This window comes from Dromaius novaehollandiae, chromosome 3, assembly GCF_036370855.1.
Source record: "Dromaius novaehollandiae isolate bDroNov1 chromosome 3, bDroNov1.hap1, whole genome shotgun sequence".
In the NCBI taxonomy this organism is placed as follows: domain Eukaryota; kingdom Metazoa; phylum Chordata; class Aves; order Casuariiformes; family Dromaiidae; genus Dromaius; species Dromaius novaehollandiae.
Genome location: NC_088100.1, coordinates 60,198,053 through 60,216,977, shown reverse-complemented (window position 1 = coordinate 60,216,977; position 18,925 = coordinate 60,198,053). Strand labels below are relative to the sequence as shown.

Here is an 18,925-nt window from a genome sequence, read left to right as displayed (position 1 = left end):
ATCTAGAATTCCTTTTTTAAAGGCTTTTCTCCTCAATCATATGACTTGTCTCACTGAAACCAAAAGAGAATACTTGTCAAAATCATCAAAGGTTGGTCCCAAGTGTACACCCAAGATGTGACATGCAATTCCAGTGTACAGGGAGGTCAGTTAATACACTTGGAAAGCTTCAGTTGAAGGTTTTTTGTTTGTTTGTTTGTTTTTAAAATATATATATATTTATAAGTTGTTTGTGCAGCTGGCTGTCATGTTCTGTGTTTGTCCAGCACCTATGTGTTGTGGTTAATGCAAAAATGGAGAGGATAAAATAACAGTATCTACAGAATTTTGGTATGGAGTGTTGTTGCTGCACCTTGAAATACGTTTTGCAGAGAACATGCTAGGGTAATTTGTTATACAAACAGTGCTACTTCCCAAATTAGTACAGGCTGGTTCTGACTCGATGAGTATCTCCATAGCAGCATTAGGCGTAACCTGTCAAACCTGTCCGCCTGTTTCGAGTTAGTTGTCTTTCATTTTACAAGAAGTTTCCTTCTTTGGTGTTTTGTGTTCTGTATTTATTAAAGATCCATTAAACTGCCCCCCACTTGCATTGGAACGTATTTTGGTTGCAACTTTCCCGAGTTAAGACCTGTCGGCATTATTTTGCATGCTCTTCCTGGGGAGCTGGGGTAGGGGCATGGCGCAGGCTGGGCTTTTAGCAGCCCGTGGTTGCTCTTGTGCCAGTGGCACAAGTTCAGGACAACTGTGTGTCTTTCCCCACTGACTTCTGCTTGCAGCTGTTCTTTGTGCTCGTATCAGCAACATCCCATGCTCAGGCCTCGTCTGACAATTTTTTTTTTTTTTTTTTTTGAAGGTTTTTCTCTGAAATGAGCTAAGTACTCCCCCCCCCTCCCCCCCCCCCCCCCAAAAAAAAGGCCAATGCTGTTTTGCACTTTGCTGCATATGGATCCTGTACAAGAATCACTGTTTGTTCAAAAATGTATCTTTTCATTTTGTGTTTTTACACTTTAATTGCTTTCTGGGTGGAGCTGGTTTTCAAGCAAGCTGGATATGAACCTTCTTCGAGGAAGTGGCAAAGGATGATAGTTTCACATCTTTGTTTATTTGAGTTTTACTGTAGAGAAGCAGTATCGAAAAGAAACAACTGAGCAAGCTACATACCAGCTAGCAGTCTTGAGTGGTGGACAGTGGATTTACAAAGTGGTTTTGAACAGCGTCTTAGCTGGGAGCAAGCGGACTGCATGGTTATGGGTTTGAGACTCTGCAAGGGTGTTTCAAACCGTATTGGTTGGTGTTCTGAACATACGAATTTTAAATGTTATTCTGTTCTTCAATATGGACTAGAAAAAGTTGCTTTAGGCAGCAATATGCAGGATGCAACTTGAACCTATGAATTTTGTCTGTTGCCTTCAGTCTTTTTTGTTGGCTTGTTTTTATGCTGTTTGTCAAACACTAGTTCTATGATGGTGTCTTTTTGTTAATTGGATATGGAAAATAAACAGTGGTTAGAAAACTGAGAATTTTATTTATATATATAGTAATCATTTAGATACTACTTCAAACAATAAAGGTTCTGATTACTGAGTGTGTTTGGCTGAATCTTTTATTTGCCTGGAGGTATATATGCTTTGCGAAAGAGCTTAGTAACTTTTTTTTTTCTTTCCCCCCACATGATAGGGATTCCCAAAGGTCCTTGAAAGGAAAAACAGACCAGTCTCTGTACCCTACTCAAGGCTTAGAAAAGTACAACGGCGTCATGCCAAACTTGTACAGCTTCTTTTTCCAGTAGCTGCGCATGTTCAGAAGGAGTACTTCTGTCCTACTGGAAAGCTTATTTGGAAGAGGTGTATTTTCTCAAAGTTTTGGTCTGTCACAATAATAAGTGAAGTAGTAAGTACTTCATTGTGGTTCTTAGCTTATGCCTCTTATCTCTACCATCCCAGTTTGAAGCTTAAAATGTCATGATTTACAATACTATTAGTGGTTCTGTTGCCCATGGCTAAAAGTTGAAAGTATTCTGCCTTTTTATGTAGTACTATTTTTATTTTTAAAACTCAATAATTAAGAGCTCTCACCCTTAAACAGATGTTTTAGTTTATTGAAGATCTTACGTCTACAGAGCATGTAAGTGTAGTTTTTCTTCAACTTTTTCAGTCCGTCAAGTGCAGGATGGTTTTTCTTAAAGACCATAATATTCCAAGGTGATAAACTGCTAGTGCTCCAAAGCCAAAACAGCTGTAACTCTTTTGTGTGTGATGCTTCATCCAGATGTTTTCCAGGCATGACCCTAGAAATGTATGGCATAAGCAACTTAGGAGAAATAAGCATAGATAAGTGGAAAGATTTGAAGCTTTCCGAAGTGTTCCACCTGAGCGTTCCTAACTTTCATAACGGGGACCTCCAGGGTCCCTGTTACATCTCTAACTTATCCTGTGTCAGATAACTCTGTCCTAGAGCCCCTTTTAAAGGTTTATTATACCCCATTGTAATGATGTGTCTTGCTGCAGTATGTTTGTTAACTTGTGGAGGTAGCGCATGGTTATCAACTCTCCTCTTGTTTAAGTCAGCTCATCTAAAGGTCACTGACAGTTTTTGTTTATGTGTAAGAGATACTGTGAGGGTTTTACTGCTGGAATTGAGTAGATGAGCTGCACAAGTGAGTGAGAAAGAAGCTTGCTTACAACTAGTAAATTCTCTGAGGATTACCCTTTGGGACTCCCTGATGTGTTTGGTATTGGAAGCATCCCTGGCTTCTGCTTCTCAAGGTGCCCTGCAATGCTGGTTTATGACCTCTGGCAGAGTTGGTGGGCATGTTTTCTGGGAGGTTCCTGGCCAGAGAAGGTGAGCTGGGATGAATTTTGGAGTATAGATTTCCCAGTGTTTGGTGGACCTTAAATACATGTTTGGGGGTGAGAGGCGGTGTGTAGGTCAAGATTGCCTTTGAATGACTGAGACGGTTGAAGAAACTGTGAACATTTGCTGATCAGCTCTGTTGGTAACGTTGCTAACGTGAGAACGAGAAGATAGCCTTAACTCCTTTGTTTTTAAATCTCAGGAGATGCATTAATGGGGAACTAGAAGTAATAGGGTGTTAGCTAACCAGCACAATTTAGATTCCAAAGTTTTCACTGAAGTGTTTGATTTACTATGCTGAAAATTCTCCTGGGCCCTGTCAGCAGAAAACCCTGCCTCATAGCATTACTTAAGCATTCAAATGGAAGTAATTGTATTTTCATGGTTTCTAAATTAGTTCAGTGGAATTATCTATAACTTTCAGGAGGGAAATACGTTTTATGTCAACAAAATTTTTTAAATGTTAGGTAAAAATTTTAGATGTCCCTTCCACCTGTCTGTCTCCAGCTAGCTTTCATTAAGCTTTTCTTTTGTAATATGTGATACTGTTTTCATGTTTAGATTAATTTTAGTTTCTTGGTAATTAAAATTTTTGTTTAATATTTAAGACTGTCTTTAACACTGAAGAAACATTAGATAGAATTAAAAGCTTGTTAATGAATAGGATTTGTTAATGTTTTATCATTTTATGTATAATTGGTCTTGCTGTTCAGTGCTTTTCATCTGTAGAAGGTTGTTTTACTGCAAAACTTTATTGTTTAATCCTCACCAATTTTCGTTGTAGAATATGTGGAGTTGCTCTACTGTGCTTTTACAAAAATCAAAAATAACAAATATATAAAGTAGAAAAAAGTAAACCATTTAAAATTTTACATTTCAGATTTTTATGAAAGATTTTTCAGAGTTTTTTTTTTAAACTGGTGACATTAGTATTACTCCCACTGCTTCATTTGGTTCTTTTAAATTAATTTCTTCCTCATTTGGTTTACTAATCAGCTGAGTAGAAATGGTGTGGGAGCTGCCAAAAACCGATCAAAATACATACCATCAGGAGTCTGAGTACTGGAACGGGGAGAGAAGAGCACAGTTTCAAGTCATTCTGGCTTCAAATTGAGGTTCGCCAGTTCTTTTTTTGTACTACAATCTATCCCAAATGTGATACCTTCTGCTTCCATATAGTTCCCTAATGCACCTTTCCAATGTGCATTGGAATTGATCCATTTACAAGTTTGATTTCAGATAATTAAGCTGGTAGAAGCCCTCCTATAGCTGGAAAGAAGTGTGTTGAAAGTTGAATGCTCTGTGGAAATTACAAAGAAATTTGCTAATTGTGGAAACCCATCTCAAATTTCTTTTTAGCTCTTTTTAATTAAAGCCTGGCAGGAAAATACAGTCAATGAAACAGTATATTTTTGTTGTAATGTGATTAATGTATGGATGTTTGTTTCATAAATGTGATTGCCTGAGAAGACTCTCATCAGAACTTTGGGAGTTTTTTGGGATTCATCTGTATCACAAGTAGTCAGACTGGTCAAGCAGATAAGAGACAAGGAAAGTCTCTGAATTTTTAGTGAAGTGCCCTGCTTGGTGGTGATGGTGGCGTCTGGTTTATATTGGGTAATCACTTTTACAAAATCTGGGGAGAATTCTGTTCTAAGGCTAGGTAGGCGTCACGTAAAGCAGCAAATGGAATGTTGAACTGCTGAATCTAGGGCTGTGCAAATTTACAGTGAGTGTTTTTTTAGAAAACAGATGTGAGAGCCAAAAATAGAGGGAGGCAGGTCACTGGACTGTTGTGCAGAGTAGTCCCAGAGGTTGTGTATTTTCTGAAAGATGGAGGATCTATTCTTTGCTCTCACGGCTGCTGGAGCAGGGCTGTAAAGTCAGGTGCCCAGCCTCCAAGGATCATAGCCTAATTGTGCCAGTGCTGGATTTTTCATGTGAATCTTTCATTCTCTTCTGTATGCAGGCGAAGAAGTTTGATGTAAAATATACACTGGAGCAAAGCTTGGATCTGACCTTCCCATATCCAGGTTGAGCTCTGTAAGCATTGGGCTACAGAGCTGTTGTTCCTCTTCCCCAGCTACCTTTTTTTTGCTTTATTCACTAGGTATGCTTTGAGAATGCTTTTTTGGGATCACTGGCTCAAACATGCTGATAAGGCAAATACCTAAATTTGTGATCTTCGTAAGACTAAAGTACTTGGAAATTTGGTGAGGTCAGTCCTTAGGTAGTTTTGTATATGCCTGTAAGGACAGACTTGGTCTTTATAGAGATCATAGGATAGCATGTTAGACCTGTACAGGAATGTGGGGATTTGAGCCGTTCATAAGCATTGAACTTTCGCAGCTAAATCCCTTTGTGGGTCTCTATTACAATAATTAATATTTTTTTTTTGCGTTCAAATATTGTTGCATATCTAAATTTTTCACAAGTACTTATTTCTGGAATAATACTAGATGGAGAGTGGTTGTCATCATCTGCATTTTAGAAATGGGATGTGAAATCAAAGTATGTGCTATCTTGCACTGCCTGATCTGAGACAACTAAAATTGTTTGGCTTTTTTGCTGTATGTTGCACGTCATGCATTCAAGGTGACCTTGGACTGAGCGTCAACCTTGGCCCCTTTAAAAGGAGTCAGCAAGTGTGTAGATAAGGGTGATCTGGTTGATACAGGCAACTTGGATTTCTAAAAGGCTTTTGACAATGTCCTTCAACAAAAGCTTATAATGAAACTAATCTGCCATTTTGTGAGAACGATACTTCCATAGGCAGATAATTGTTTAAAAGAGAAAAAAGTGAAGGTAGGAATAAAAGTGTGCCTAGAAGAAATTGCCAGGGGAATCCTGTTAAAAATTGTGTTTTTTCAGCATATTCATAAATGGCCGGGGTGGAAGCAGAGAACAGTGAAATGAGAAAGCTTGCAAATGAGTGGCTTTAGGCTAGTGAGGACAGTAGCTGATTGTGAAGACCTGCAGAAGGACCATACAAGAGTGAGTGATTAAAATATGCCTGCCATTTTACTATGCAATGTAGAGATATAAAATAATGCACACTGCATAAAATTCTAATTTTGCACACAGAATGATGGGCTCCGAGTTTACCATTAGCACTCAGCAGCACGATCATAGAGTTTGTAAAATCATCGACTCAAAGCCCCGTGATGATCAAAAAAATCAAGCCAAGTGTTAGAAATTGTGAAGGATGGAGTACAGAATAAATTGGATAGTGATATTGTGCTATTGTATAAATCCATGGTTCGCCTCCATCTTGATTACTGTGTGCTAGTTCTACCCTCATTAACTTGAGAGAGGGGATAGTACAACCAGGAGGAGGTTCAGAGAAGGATGAGGAAAGATAATCGAAGAAAGGGAATGGCTTCTATATGCAGAATGACCAAATAATCCAGGACTTCTAAACTTGAAACAAAACAGCTTGGGAACACATGAGAGAAGTCTGCAAAGTCATGAATAATATAGCAGGATGACTGGGCATTAATTTGTCACTAATTTGGGTCATTAAAGGAAGCCACAAACAAAACAGATGAATGGTTTGGCTTTTAATGTTGTCACTAATAGACCTGTGGATTTGTCCAAATGATACTATGTTCTCTAAAAGTTTGCGTGGCTTCGGGGAGAAAATGGGCTAATATGTGGATGAGAGATGCATTGCGGGTTGCTAAATACACAAAAGCACGTCCAGTACAGGGACTTTTGACATATTTTTGTTTGCGTCTGAATTCAGGCACTTCGTAAACAAGAACACAGGATTTTGTTTGGAAAAGGTCGGTGTAAGGAGCTATTTAAGCATCACGTAGGAACTCTGTAGAAAATTCAGGGATCAAATCTAATTCCTCTGAATAGCATCTAGCTTACCTGAGCTTTTCAGCATTTCCCATTCTCATCCATTGCAGTGACTCCTGTATCAAATGAGACAGGATAACTGTCTCCAGAACTCTTCTGTGTACAGGCCTGATTGATCCCCAGAAAACAATCTATCCTATCCATTAACTGAGGCAAATATATCTCAAAACATACTATATGAGGATGCAATTAAATTTGTAATAAGAAAAAGGGTATTTGTAGTTGCATAGGCAACTGATGTTTTCTGACTAGAGGAATAATCTGAATTATTTTTCAGCTAAAATACAGGCATTTTTGCCATTATTTATAGAACTGTAAACTGAACAGCAGTTCAGACTAACTGGCAGGATTCACCCCCAAATTTATCCATTAGGATAGACTTACGCTGGTGAAAAGAGTAGTCAAACCGTCTGTTTTTTCTCAAATACTGTGTGTGTATATGAGAAAGAGAGAAATACCTCAGTTTCTGATCTGACTTCTGAGCATTTTAAATTGCTGTCTTTATCTATATAAACAATTTCTTTTTTCTATTCCCCATTCTAAATGTGGAAAGGTATTAACAAATTAAAGCATGAAGAGAATCACATAACTTAGCTGCACCTTTTTCTGTGTAGTGTCTGTAGTTATCAGTACTTCACATCTGTATTTAGACTGCTTTTGAATGTTAATAAAAAGAATGTAGCACCATGTGTGTGAAATCTCAGGTCTCTAATATCTCCCTCCTTCTAATCACTTTATTTTCCTTTGTCTTACTTCATAAGCATTACTCTCTATAACACTGTAGGTTTCTCACCTTTTCCCGTATTTCAGTGGTCTCTTCTCATGAGTTGCTCCATTCTTCCCAGTGAACTTTCCTTCTTTTGATAGCTTTCTACTCTTGAGGGGGTGGTGGTGGGGAGCAAGTTACCTTTCTTGGAACATAGGACCTTTAAGTATATTCCCACCCATATCCCAAGAAAGGTAACTGTGTCCGTCCTGCCCCCCCTCTCCCCCTCCCCAACTCCCAGAGTAGAAAGCCAGCAACATACTGAGGAAGGACGCATATTTTTGTGATGCTAAGGTTCCCTGGGAGCTGGATCAAAGTTATTACCAAATGAATTAGTAACAACCCTATTCAGAACTAGATATAAATTTAATCTACTGTGGTTAACATTTCTTAATTGAACTTTGAGAAGCAAAGAGTTTTCGGAGTTTATTCATGTATGCGATAGGATTGTATGGAGATAAGAAATTGTTCTGTCAGGCTTAAATACTATATTTATTTCTTACCGAGTTATTTGATTGTCATCCCCCCACATAGCAAGTATGAAAGGAGTGGTGGGGGGGAATGGATCAAGGCATAGAATAGAATCCATTTATATTGAAATTTTCCTTGCTGGGGACAAGCGTCAGCTCTCTGAAGATGTGTGAGAAGCTGGTAGATACTGCCCAGCACTGCTCAGTGCTGCATTTGGAGATGTCATTGGACAAGCAAATGAAAGTAGGATACTGCCCAACACATCACTGAATTCCTCTCCATCAGCCTCCTTTCTCCTGGTGCTGTAGTTGGCCAGGGCAGGAGAAGGAGGCAGAGAATTAAGAGGTTTTTGTGACTCAAATGCAGTGGGTATAAATAAAAAGGCAAAAGTGGGGAGAAGTGCAGCCAGAACCTCAGCAAGAGGTTCTGGAGAAGTTGGAAGAGGGGCTGTAGCCTGGTGCTTTCAAAGTATATGTGCCCTGGAAGCTTCCTCTTCCTACAGTAGGAGCTGTGAACAACATCTTGAACATGCTTACAGTTCTGGGAGACTGTAGAAATAGCTCTGAGTATAAACAGGCCGAGGAGGTTCCTTGCCTCTTTGGTGGGAAGAGGCATAGCACTTTGTGGCTGGCTGGGATGTGAGGGTGAGGAAATGGAGCGAGCGGAGCATAAGCACATAGAGGTGTTTCTGATGCAGGGTTCAGAGGCAAGTTGAGTGAATGCCAGGTGTCTTGCTGAAGAGAGTAATTTTTGTGAAGCAGACGTCCAAAAGAAGCTGCAGGGGGTTGGGGCAGGTGGCAGCTGCTTGCTCATAGGGCTCTCCTGAGACTGATCAAAGTGCAGGATTCAACATGGCCATCACTTCTTAAGTGGGTGCAACGTGGATCTCCTGGTAAGAAGTCTGAGAAAGGTCCTCTACAGGGATGGCTTTCTCCCACTTGCCTGCAGGATACGATGAGTTATCAGTCCATTGCCTTCGCTGCTCCCTCACATGGTCCCTGAGAATGAGAGATGTCACCTACTGAAAAGATTGCATGTAGTGCAGCCGACTTTGCCTGTCAGTTGACTTTTGCCTGACTCAGCCTGTCTTGCACATAAGACCTTAACAGTTATTTATTTATTTTGAGCAATAACTATTATAAGTTTATACCACAGCGCTTCAATCAAACTTCTTTACTGGTGTGCTTTTCATTCCCATATCTTCCATTTAGCCTAGGGATTCATGCTTCATTCTTTATTTTTCCCTTCTGATATCTGTCATTTTCCCCTGGGTATACTCTTCTTAATGTAGCAAGGCAGTGTGAATGGTGGTAATAAATTTGTTCGGGTCAGTTTGACATTGTTTTGCCATGTCTGTAGCAAAGGGCAGCTCTGTGCTCAAGAGCAACCCAAAGTGAATTCTTGTTTCTGCTTGTCTGGAGTGAGACAAGAAGTTGAGATGTGAACGTGATTTCTTCATTTGCTCCACACACAGCAATTTCCCTATTGCCTTACCAGAATAAAGAATGAAGTTAACTGCCACTACATAAATCTCGTGCTACAGCTCTTTTCGTTGCCACTGGGGAGTGCTACACTGTTTCTGTGCTGCTGCATGTTTTTTTGTGCAATTACACTGCAGAAGATTACAGGAGAAAGTGGACTACTCTGTGCCATGTACAAGAATACAAATTTTGTTAAAATTGTTGGTCATTTGTATACTGTGATGTTGAAGCTATCTGAAAGTAATGGTATTTTTCAGAATCGAATCATGTTTCTATGTTTAGTGGAGTGAAAATAGTATGCAATTAATTGAGGTAATAAACATGCTTTTCTGGTGTGCCACAAGCAGCAAATCCAAATTCATGTATTTGAATGGTATGGAACTACAATACATTAAGTAATAAATATTCCATTCAGTTGTCAAACCTATCCGGAACTTCAACTAAATGAAAAAGCAATATGTCTTATATCTACACACTTGCCATTGTAGGAATTCTGTAGAAATGAGTGTTGTAAACATTTTTTCTTCATTTTGACAGGTAATATTTGAAGCTGAAGTCTCAGATGGGAGAAATGGCTACATTGCCATTGATGACATCCAGGTTCTGAGTTACCCTTGTGGTAAGTAATGATTAAGAGTTGCATTTTTCTCTGTCTTTTCAGGACACTTTTGATAGTGCCGTAGACTGCTGAGTTTTCATCACTTGATCGCTGATGTCCTTTGCTCTTTCAATCGTATTTCTATTGCAACTTCCGGGGGAAAATGTAGTATTACAGTAGTGATTTACCTAGGTAAAAATCTTTTTCTACCATAAAGTATTCCATGAATATAAAAGTGTAAAGCTTTTCTTCAGCACTAGTCTTTAGTTGTAAATAGTTGGTGTGCAAAATCAAAATGGATTTTAATGTTAATGTGTAATTCACTGATTACAGTAAGCTTACTTGGCAGATGCATGTTGGAGGTTTGTTAGATTTCATGCCCTTGTTCTTTTTTTTTTTCTCTTTCCCAAATTTTTTTTTAATGGATAAAACAGGTTAAAAGAAAAATATTGCTTCCAGCTACTGAAGGGTTGATTTTTGTGGTTTTGTTTTGCTTTTTTTTATTGAGACAAGCTTCAGGCATTTATATTTGCTTTTGCTTGCTTAATCCTGGGGAAGAATTACACGCATGCAAACACAAGCTGTATGAATTCTAATGTTGTACTAATAAAAAGGTGTGAGGAAGAACTCAATAGTGTGCACTTCAGTCATTTGTTATCACCATTCTTTTTGTTAATTTTGTTCTATTCCACTCTTCCTTACTTCACCCTAGACGTCCCCTTTCTAAAACGTAATTTTATTGTAGCGTACCTCTCAGTTTTAAATTTAATTGCTTTCAAAAAAAGATCATAGTACAACAAAACCCACAAAATTGGCTGAAATATGCTGAATAATTAAGTTGTAAGCTCAGTCTCACGTTTTATTATCTTCTACCTCCAAATCTGTTAAGAGCATAGCTCTCATGGGCTCCTAAGCTTAAGGGAGTGTTTGAGTTACCTACTTTTCTGTATTTCAGCCAGCATGGCTATATGATCTCTGTACTCAGCAAAGCTCTGCTTGGATTCAGTATCTGGTTTTTGTTTTGTTTGAAAAGGCACTTGACTGCAGCCATGACAGCAGATTATCAGCATGATACGGTATTCAGATAAACTCTTTTCTGGTTAGTGATTTTTAAACCCTATTCATTCCAAATTGCTGCCTCTTTTGTTTGTTTGTAAGCAGCAAATAATAATAGTTCTACTACTGTTTTAGCTAGTAGTTTTTGAGAAAGGGATAGAAGAGAGCTGTGTAGCATATCTTTTCCTCCAATTTGTCTGTCAGCTTTTTTACATCTAAAAAATCCTTCAGGTGATTGTGCCACAGAGCTTTCCTAGGGGCTTTGTCAATATAGGGAATAGATTTGTACTGAAATGTGATATTCAGTGGTTCAAGTAGTTTCATTAAGTAAAATAATAGAGCTCAAAGTTACGTTGCAAGTAATCTGGATAATGTCTGTCTTTTTACCTGAGCACTATCCTGCTAATTGGCTTCTCAGTATAACAGATTTCATACAATAGAAATACTTTGGGATAATTTTTGTAATGTACTACTGACATTTGAGCATTTGATCTCCTCCTTTTGGCTTTGATTTGTAAAAGACTTTATAATAACTCACGTACAACATAAAGTAGTAGAATCACCAGGGAGAAGGGAAAGAACTAGAAGCACTCTTTCTTCTTGAACTGAGATGAAACAAATCATTTTCTTTCTTCTGTTTTTTAGCCAAAGGTTGTTATAATGTGCATCTTTTGGGAGATAATAACGTTGTTGGCACTTTTTTTTAATAATAAGCACTGTTTGTAATTTTTGTTTTCCACCTCTGCAGATAAATCTCCACATTTCTTGAGGCTGGGGGATGTAGAGGTCAATGCAGGGCAGAATGCTACATTTCAATGCATTGCTACAGGGAGGGATGCAGTGAATAACAAGTTATGGCTCCAGGTAAGGCCAACTCATCCAAGTCTATTTGGCTAGAGGACAAGCTTGTTTCTGGAGGTGAAATACTTAAATTCCTAAGCCTTTTTTTCTTCTGCATGTAAACTGTTTAGTTTAAATAAAATTTTCATTTGATTAAATGGAGAAACATATACACAATTTTCTTGGTTTAAAATTAGAAAACTGCAATGGACAGTGGATAAAGGTTTTTCTTTAAGCCTTTGTAGTCCTTCTCTACCTGCAATCAACACCATTGTATCAAAATTTATTAGCAGTGAATACATGTAATCAGCATTTGATATCTAGTTAAACATAGATGTAATAATAAGCTGTCATAATTTTGAGAATGATTTTATCATAATTATAATTAGCACCGTGGCCAAGCAGGTGGCAGAGGGAATGTGACAGTGTTTGTATGTGCGTGCGTGTATCTCATTTTCTCAATGGCATGTTTAATAGGACAGCGTAAAAGTAACTGCTGCATGCTCTCTCTCCGTGTCTCTCTCACCATAATGGTGTGTGTGTGTGTGGGGAGGGGACTTCAAATTCTATTAGTATGTAGTTATTAGAAGTATGCATGTTTAACATAAGAGATGACTAAAACCAGATTTTTTTCTTAATACTCTAGAAAATTTTAAGCTTTTTTGAGGGTTTGTGGAGAAGGTTGCTTATACTTAATAGACCAGTTAGAAGGATTGCAAAAGTTCATGCTTACTCCTTTAAAACTGTTATCTCGCAGCTTGACATGGATAAAAATTCAGTTTAGTTGTATGTGTGCTTTTATGTGTATACTTCAGAGAGTAGGTGCTTAAGGTATATATATATAAGCTATCTGCTTTGTAAGGGTTTTCAAATGTGCCATTTAAAACAGAACTGTTGTTTTCTTTAAAAAAAATGTGTATTTCAGTACACTTTCAGAACTTTATAATATATGTATTTTTGGCAAACATAATACTTTGAAATGAACTATAATCAGTTCTTCCCGATCTGTTTGAATTCTCTTTTAAGAGATAATGGGGCTGACAGATCTTGAGCAACAGCTGCATATAGGCATGTGAGAAACTTGGAGTTTCAAAGGGAGAATCTTTTTAATGGATAGAATGAGATTGGAAAAATTGGATGGTAGGTAAAATACATTGCTAGACAAATATGCTGCAATACGAAGCCTCACATAAATCTAGCAGTAACTGCATTGCATTTAGTAAAAAAGTATCTTATCAGTAGGAATTACCTGGTTTTCATGTCTTTGAGTAACAACTTGTTTAAATGGAGCAAATATAAAATGCATTTTTTAAGGAAGAGGAGTTCAATTGCAAATACTTGCCAAATGGAGCTCATAAAGCATGCAAAATTAACCTGGATTAGTATATCAAAGGTAGGGCTATAAAACTAGGAGCATGCAAGAAACAAGGTAAAGCACCACCTTTGATGGGAAATTGGTCAGAGAGGCCTGAGGGATGCAGCCAGCTGGAACTCTTCCATACCACTTGTGCAGGCAGATAATGTTGACAGATTACCCTGTCTAACTTTCCCTCCCTTGAGGAGCCCAGTTAGCAGCCAGAACAACTCAGAAAACATATGTTTTGTCCCTTCATATACTTCCTGGGGTTTTGTATGTGTGCCTGTATCACAGAAATGGGTGCTTTCTGATAGCGTACAAGATAAAAAGTGATGATTCTTTTGTTGGATGAGGAATGGATGTTCCCTTTAACCTTCAAATAATTCTGCTCTTATGAACAGCTCTGATATTCTTGAAGATGACTTGCTACTGAATGTGTGTGCTTGGATTTAGATTCCTGTTTTCCCTTAAGCAGTGCCAAATATTCACTAATTTAAAGGTGACCCGCATTCCTTCCTTCCTTCCTCATCATTCCAAGCCTCCATTCTACTTTCCCAACATAAGTGTAAATTTTCAACTTTAGCTCTCTGAACTTCCTTCATTAAACAGATAACATAGCAAGTTACTTCTCCCATTGTGCACAACTAATAGGGAATTGACTCTTTTCCTTAAAACCCAGGGGGAATATGTATGTGGCCCCGGGAGCCTTCGAAGTGTGCGACTTGGAAGAGGTTCACTTTAACCTTTGACCAAACCAGAGATTCAAAGTCTGAATACTCAGGAAGGAACAACCAGCAGATCAAATCAAATGCCTAAGTAATTGTTTTTGAGAGCCCTGAGCTGAAACATTCCAGGAATGTATTTTTCCTCATAACAACAAAAGCTACTGCAAAAAATAATAATAAAAAGAAATGTGAAAAAAGATGCTTTCGAAGTACACTGTGTTAAAGAAAATAGCTTTTTGTTATGTTTTTATTGAAAGAGAAAAGATATTTCCTTTAAAAAAGGAAAAAAAGCAGCAAAAAATTGCTAATAAAACACATTATTTGATAAGTAAAGATCCAAAGTGCGATCTGGGACACTGGGACTTTTTATGTCTGCAATTATCTAGGATCCCATTTGCTTGCATTGAAATAGAGTTTTGCAGTTACAGCCTTCATTAGCAAATGTGCTGGTGCTCTCTGGCTCTCCCAGCTCTCTCTTTAGAGAGGGCTAAAGTAAATTAGGCAGTGGGAAACAAAAACCAGCCACCCAGCTCTGTCTTGCTAGTCGTGCTGTCAGGCTTTGGGTGAAGTAGCTGTGCAAGCCAGTCTTAGGCTGCGGTGCCACAATCTGAGCTTTTCTCTCCTCATCCCTTCTGCATACTAACTCTGGAGCCTTTTCAGCTGTTCAGTAAGTCAGTTCAGGAAACTGAGCTGGCTGAAAAAGAATTTGGCCAAAAATATAGGGAGTGTGGGTTTGGGAGGAGAGGGGGTGAGAAGAGGTTTGGTGTCTTTTGTTTTGTTTGTTTTTTTTATCTTGATTCATGTCTGAATTGCTGAACTATATAAGCAGTGCTGGCACATGGGAAAAGATGAGAATAGTTGGTCAGAAGCAAGAAAGAGGACTTGCAGCAGCCTGAACTTAAGTAAAAGTGGTCTTAGTAGCATGACCTGTTGTGGTGTCCTATGCCAACATTAATTTTATATTTACTGGGAAAAAGTCCTGATAATATATTAGATGATCTGTGTACATGCACATTTGCATGCTTCCGTTTCTCTCTGTTTAGTTAAGTGCACATACCTTTGTGTGGCTGAAACTAAAAATAAATGAGAATAGGTACAGCATTTCAGTACACTGATTCCTAAGTGTTTATTGCTGTAACGCCAGTCTTTTCATCAGCTCAGAAGATATTCTATAAATATATTTCTATAAACATTTCAGACAAATGGCAATTAACATTTAATTGAACCTCTGCTGGCCTTCAGGCGCTTAGATTTTATTCTAGCTTGTTTGTTTTTAGATTGTATCTGGTCTCGTGTCCCCTTTCACATCCCCCCACTCCGCCCTACATTTTGCGGCCCCACTGGACCAAGGTCTGGGACAGTCAGAGCTCTGACATTGAAAGATAAGCAGTAAAGATAACACAAGTCTTTCAAAAGTTGCACCTGCATTAATATAAAACAAATGTTTGCATAGATAAAGAGATTTAACTGGTTGAACAAGAGGATGTGAAATACCTTTTGTGAGGGCAAATACTAGGTATGGGAGCAGAAGAACAGACATGCAGCTCTGAATTTTTTTGTTTTTCAGTATAATATAGTATCAAATCTGTTACACTTGTTTATTAAAGCATTTTCTTTGTGTTGTCTAATTATTGGCAAATTCTGAAAGAGTTTCAAAATGCATAGTTTTTGTTTGAAGTGAGTATTGATTTTTCCTTTTAAAATAGATTCAGTCTTGGTGTGTATCCTCTTTTTGCCAACCCTAACACCTTTTGATTGTAATGCTGCTGGGTTTTTTTTCCTCACTATTTTTTTTTCTCCTTTTAGTTTCTTCTGTAGAGAGAAAATAACATTTGTAGTTCAGTGCTACTGTATATGCTGGGGCATTTGGGTTGTATGGGAGGAATCTACAAGCCCAAGATGGTAACCCTGCATTTCTACCTGCACAAAGGGAATGCATACATTTTCAAGGGAAAATGTATGACTTTTGGTGCTTCAGTATGCTTTGTCTTTAAAATTTCAGAAGTTAGTAATACTTGATGAAAATTCTTTAATATAGGAAATGAACGTAAGTGTGTGTGCATGTATATATAATCTTAAAAGGATTGATATAGCATATCATGAAAAACTGATCAGTTGTTGCCCACTTCTGCTGATTTTCTCTTATTTTTTAAGTTATGAATTGCCTTTTTATGAACAGGTACTTTTTTCAAGAATAATATTTATTTCATTTATTAAAATGTTGTGCACCTCGCTTCTTTGTTCACCTTGATTTGTTGAATTAGTATAATTAGAACCCCTTTTGATTCTGTTTTTTTCCTTTGAAATATCATGCATCCCAGTGAAGTTATGTGAATAAATAACCTCGCAAACAAGAGTCACATTAATCCTGGTTTCTGGATGGATACATGTTAAATATTTGAAAGAGTAATGCACACAGAGAACATTCTAACATTGAAATGCAAACATGGGCGGGGGGGGGAAATCTGTTTGCCTATTTGATTTTCCTATTGTGTGAAGAAAGCTTCCGCGGTTTTAAGATTCATTTCATTACTAGGTGTGGAAATAGAATTGGCTGAGTAGAATAGATAACATTTTGGTATGTAGAGAGTCTGGAAAGCATTGTGCATGTTGTCCAGCATTTGTTCTGTGAATCTAATTGGGATATCAGAGCAATAGGGTTTTTTGCATAATGGGGTAGTGTTTAACTGCTTCCTGAGCTGGGAACAATTGTGACTCCCATAAGCCCAATACAATTTGCCGTGTCTTATTGGTGTCCAGTTTAACTGGACACTCGTGCAGTGCAGAGAATACAGCCCTTTGCTAGAACATCTGCTAAACCATATGTCTTGGCACCTGGTTCAGTTGGAGATAACTGCAGCACTAATGAGTCCATCCATCATTGCTGAGCTTTGCATTAACATAGCATCAGATTAGGGAAAGCGGCTTGTTCTGGCTTTGCAGACGAGCATGTTTTGTCACAGTCTCCGGTGGTGCCGTTTGCTTTGGTGAATCTTGGATCGGAAGGGGGTACTGCATGCGTTTAAAAGTTTAATACGCCACTGGTAATCCCGGGCAGATTGTCATCAGAGCTGTGACAAGGAGGCCGATCTGTCAGTGATAGCAGTAGGTGCTGGCTAAGGGCCCCACAGCTGGGTTGCCAAGGATGGCGAGGCAGCGCTGCCTTCGCCTGCGGAAAGGCTCATCAGCATTAATGCAGCGTGATGCATCTCCTCGCACAGCCAAAGGAAGATGCCATTCCTTGTGGAATAACAGATAATTAAAGCAATTGCCTGAAAGTAATAATTGAAAAAATGAAATTAAAAAGCATTATGAAAATAAAATGCAAATTGCTGTAAAAACAATGGAGTCAGGCTGCCCTCCCAGCAATACCAACTGTTACTGGATGATGAAAGATCACCTGCGCGGCTGGACAGTGACAGCTCAAACAACTGGCTGTATAATGCTCCCTTTCTGCAGGAAACTCTTGTAACCCAAAATGCCTTATTTACCAGGATTGTGAGTTTTAGTATTGTTGTCCTACAGTTGGATGTTTAGCTGTCGCGGCTCTTTCAATCTTTTTCTTGCTAGGTACTGCACACGTGCACTGTTTAAAGGGTCCTTGCACGGAGAGTTTATAAATGGTATACGAAGACATTGCCTTGAGGTAGATCATCGTATAGGACTAATATGCTCTTAAGGAATTCAGAGTGGAGAGTATATGTGAGAACCTCTGCTTTGCAGCAGTGGGTTGAGAGATGCAGCATTGTGTGCATGTTTGTTGTTGTTTTGCTTTGTTTTTTTGAAAGGACAGTGTTTCCTCTAGTAAGAAGGAAGTTGTGCCACACCAGTCCATGGAAAAAGAGGTTTTTTGGTTTGTTTTTTTATGAAATGGACGTTAAAAATATAAAATAATAATTTAGGGGTCAAAGTGAAAGATCTTGGCTTTTAGGTTATTTAGCTCTTTTGTTTTAAATGGGAGTTGGATTCAAATCTCAACTTTCCCCTTCGTAACAGAAATTTTCAGTAATTTTTGTTTTTCTCACAGTATTGTTATGCCTAAGCAGACTCCAGCCTGAATTTACAGGTAGCTTTGCAAAAATTGTGTATTTTGGGGAACTTTCTATTTATTTCCTCTTCCTTCTGTATTCAGAAGTTGAATATGTGGGTTGTTGTTCAGCACTGGAGTTTTGGGAGGGGGCCTTGGGCCTTAGGCATAAACCATTTAGCTGCAGGCAACTGTTTGGAATCTCTCATATATATATATATATATGTGTATATATATATTTATATAACAGGAGGGTCATGTCAAATTTAATTTTATTTGATCTAGTTTGCATGTTTTTACTTAGAATTTTTCATAATTTTCTAATGTAACTTTGCATTTTGAGCTCCCATTACATTATGATACAGTTAATTGGTTAAAATAGTTTCTTTAACTTGATGATGAAGCATTTGCTTTTAAATTGCACTTGCTGCTTGCAATTTTTGTGACTTTTGAAGAATGATTTTTGTTATTTGGAACAGATTTTTATAAATGCTGAAAGTTAAGGGGAACTGAGGAGGCTTGAGTGTTAGAGAACCTTTGCTGTTCATTTTTTTTTTTTTTTTTAATATATATATATGACCTAAAGAAAGTTCAAAAAAGGTGTTTCTAAACACCTTGTTAGCACCCTCAGGATTTCAGCTGTGGAATATGATATAGAATATCAAAGATTTCATATAGAGAAATGTAGATTTTTGGTAACCTTTTGGTTATTGGTCAGCTGTCAAGTTTGTTGATGCTTTTTGTTGTTGCCATTGGAGTGAATGAAGTTAGTTAGGCCAAGTTGTCCTGAGGAGGAATCAAAGCCAGAATGTCTTGTGGAGGCCTGGGGGGGACAGGCGGACAACCCCTACTGGTGGTCTGTCCTTAGAAACTGAAAGCTCCTC

The 18,925-nt window shown here is 38.2% G+C and overlaps 1 protein-coding gene across 6 annotated transcripts in view; it reads left to right on the top strand.

Annotated features, from left to right (window-relative positions):
• Positions 1-18,925, top strand: part of PTPRK (protein tyrosine phosphatase receptor type K) — a 403,334-nt gene that overhangs the window by 173,283 nt on the left and 211,126 nt on the right. For all 6 annotated transcript variants that reach the window (XM_064508961.1, XM_064508963.1, XM_064508960.1 and 3 more), the window contains 2 exons: positions 9,976-10,057; positions 11,841-11,956. In XM_064508961.1, coding sequence (XP_064365031.1) covers positions 9,976-10,057; positions 11,841-11,956 — 198 coding nt within the window. The remainder of the gene's footprint in view (positions 1-9,975; positions 10,058-11,840; positions 11,957-18,925) is intronic.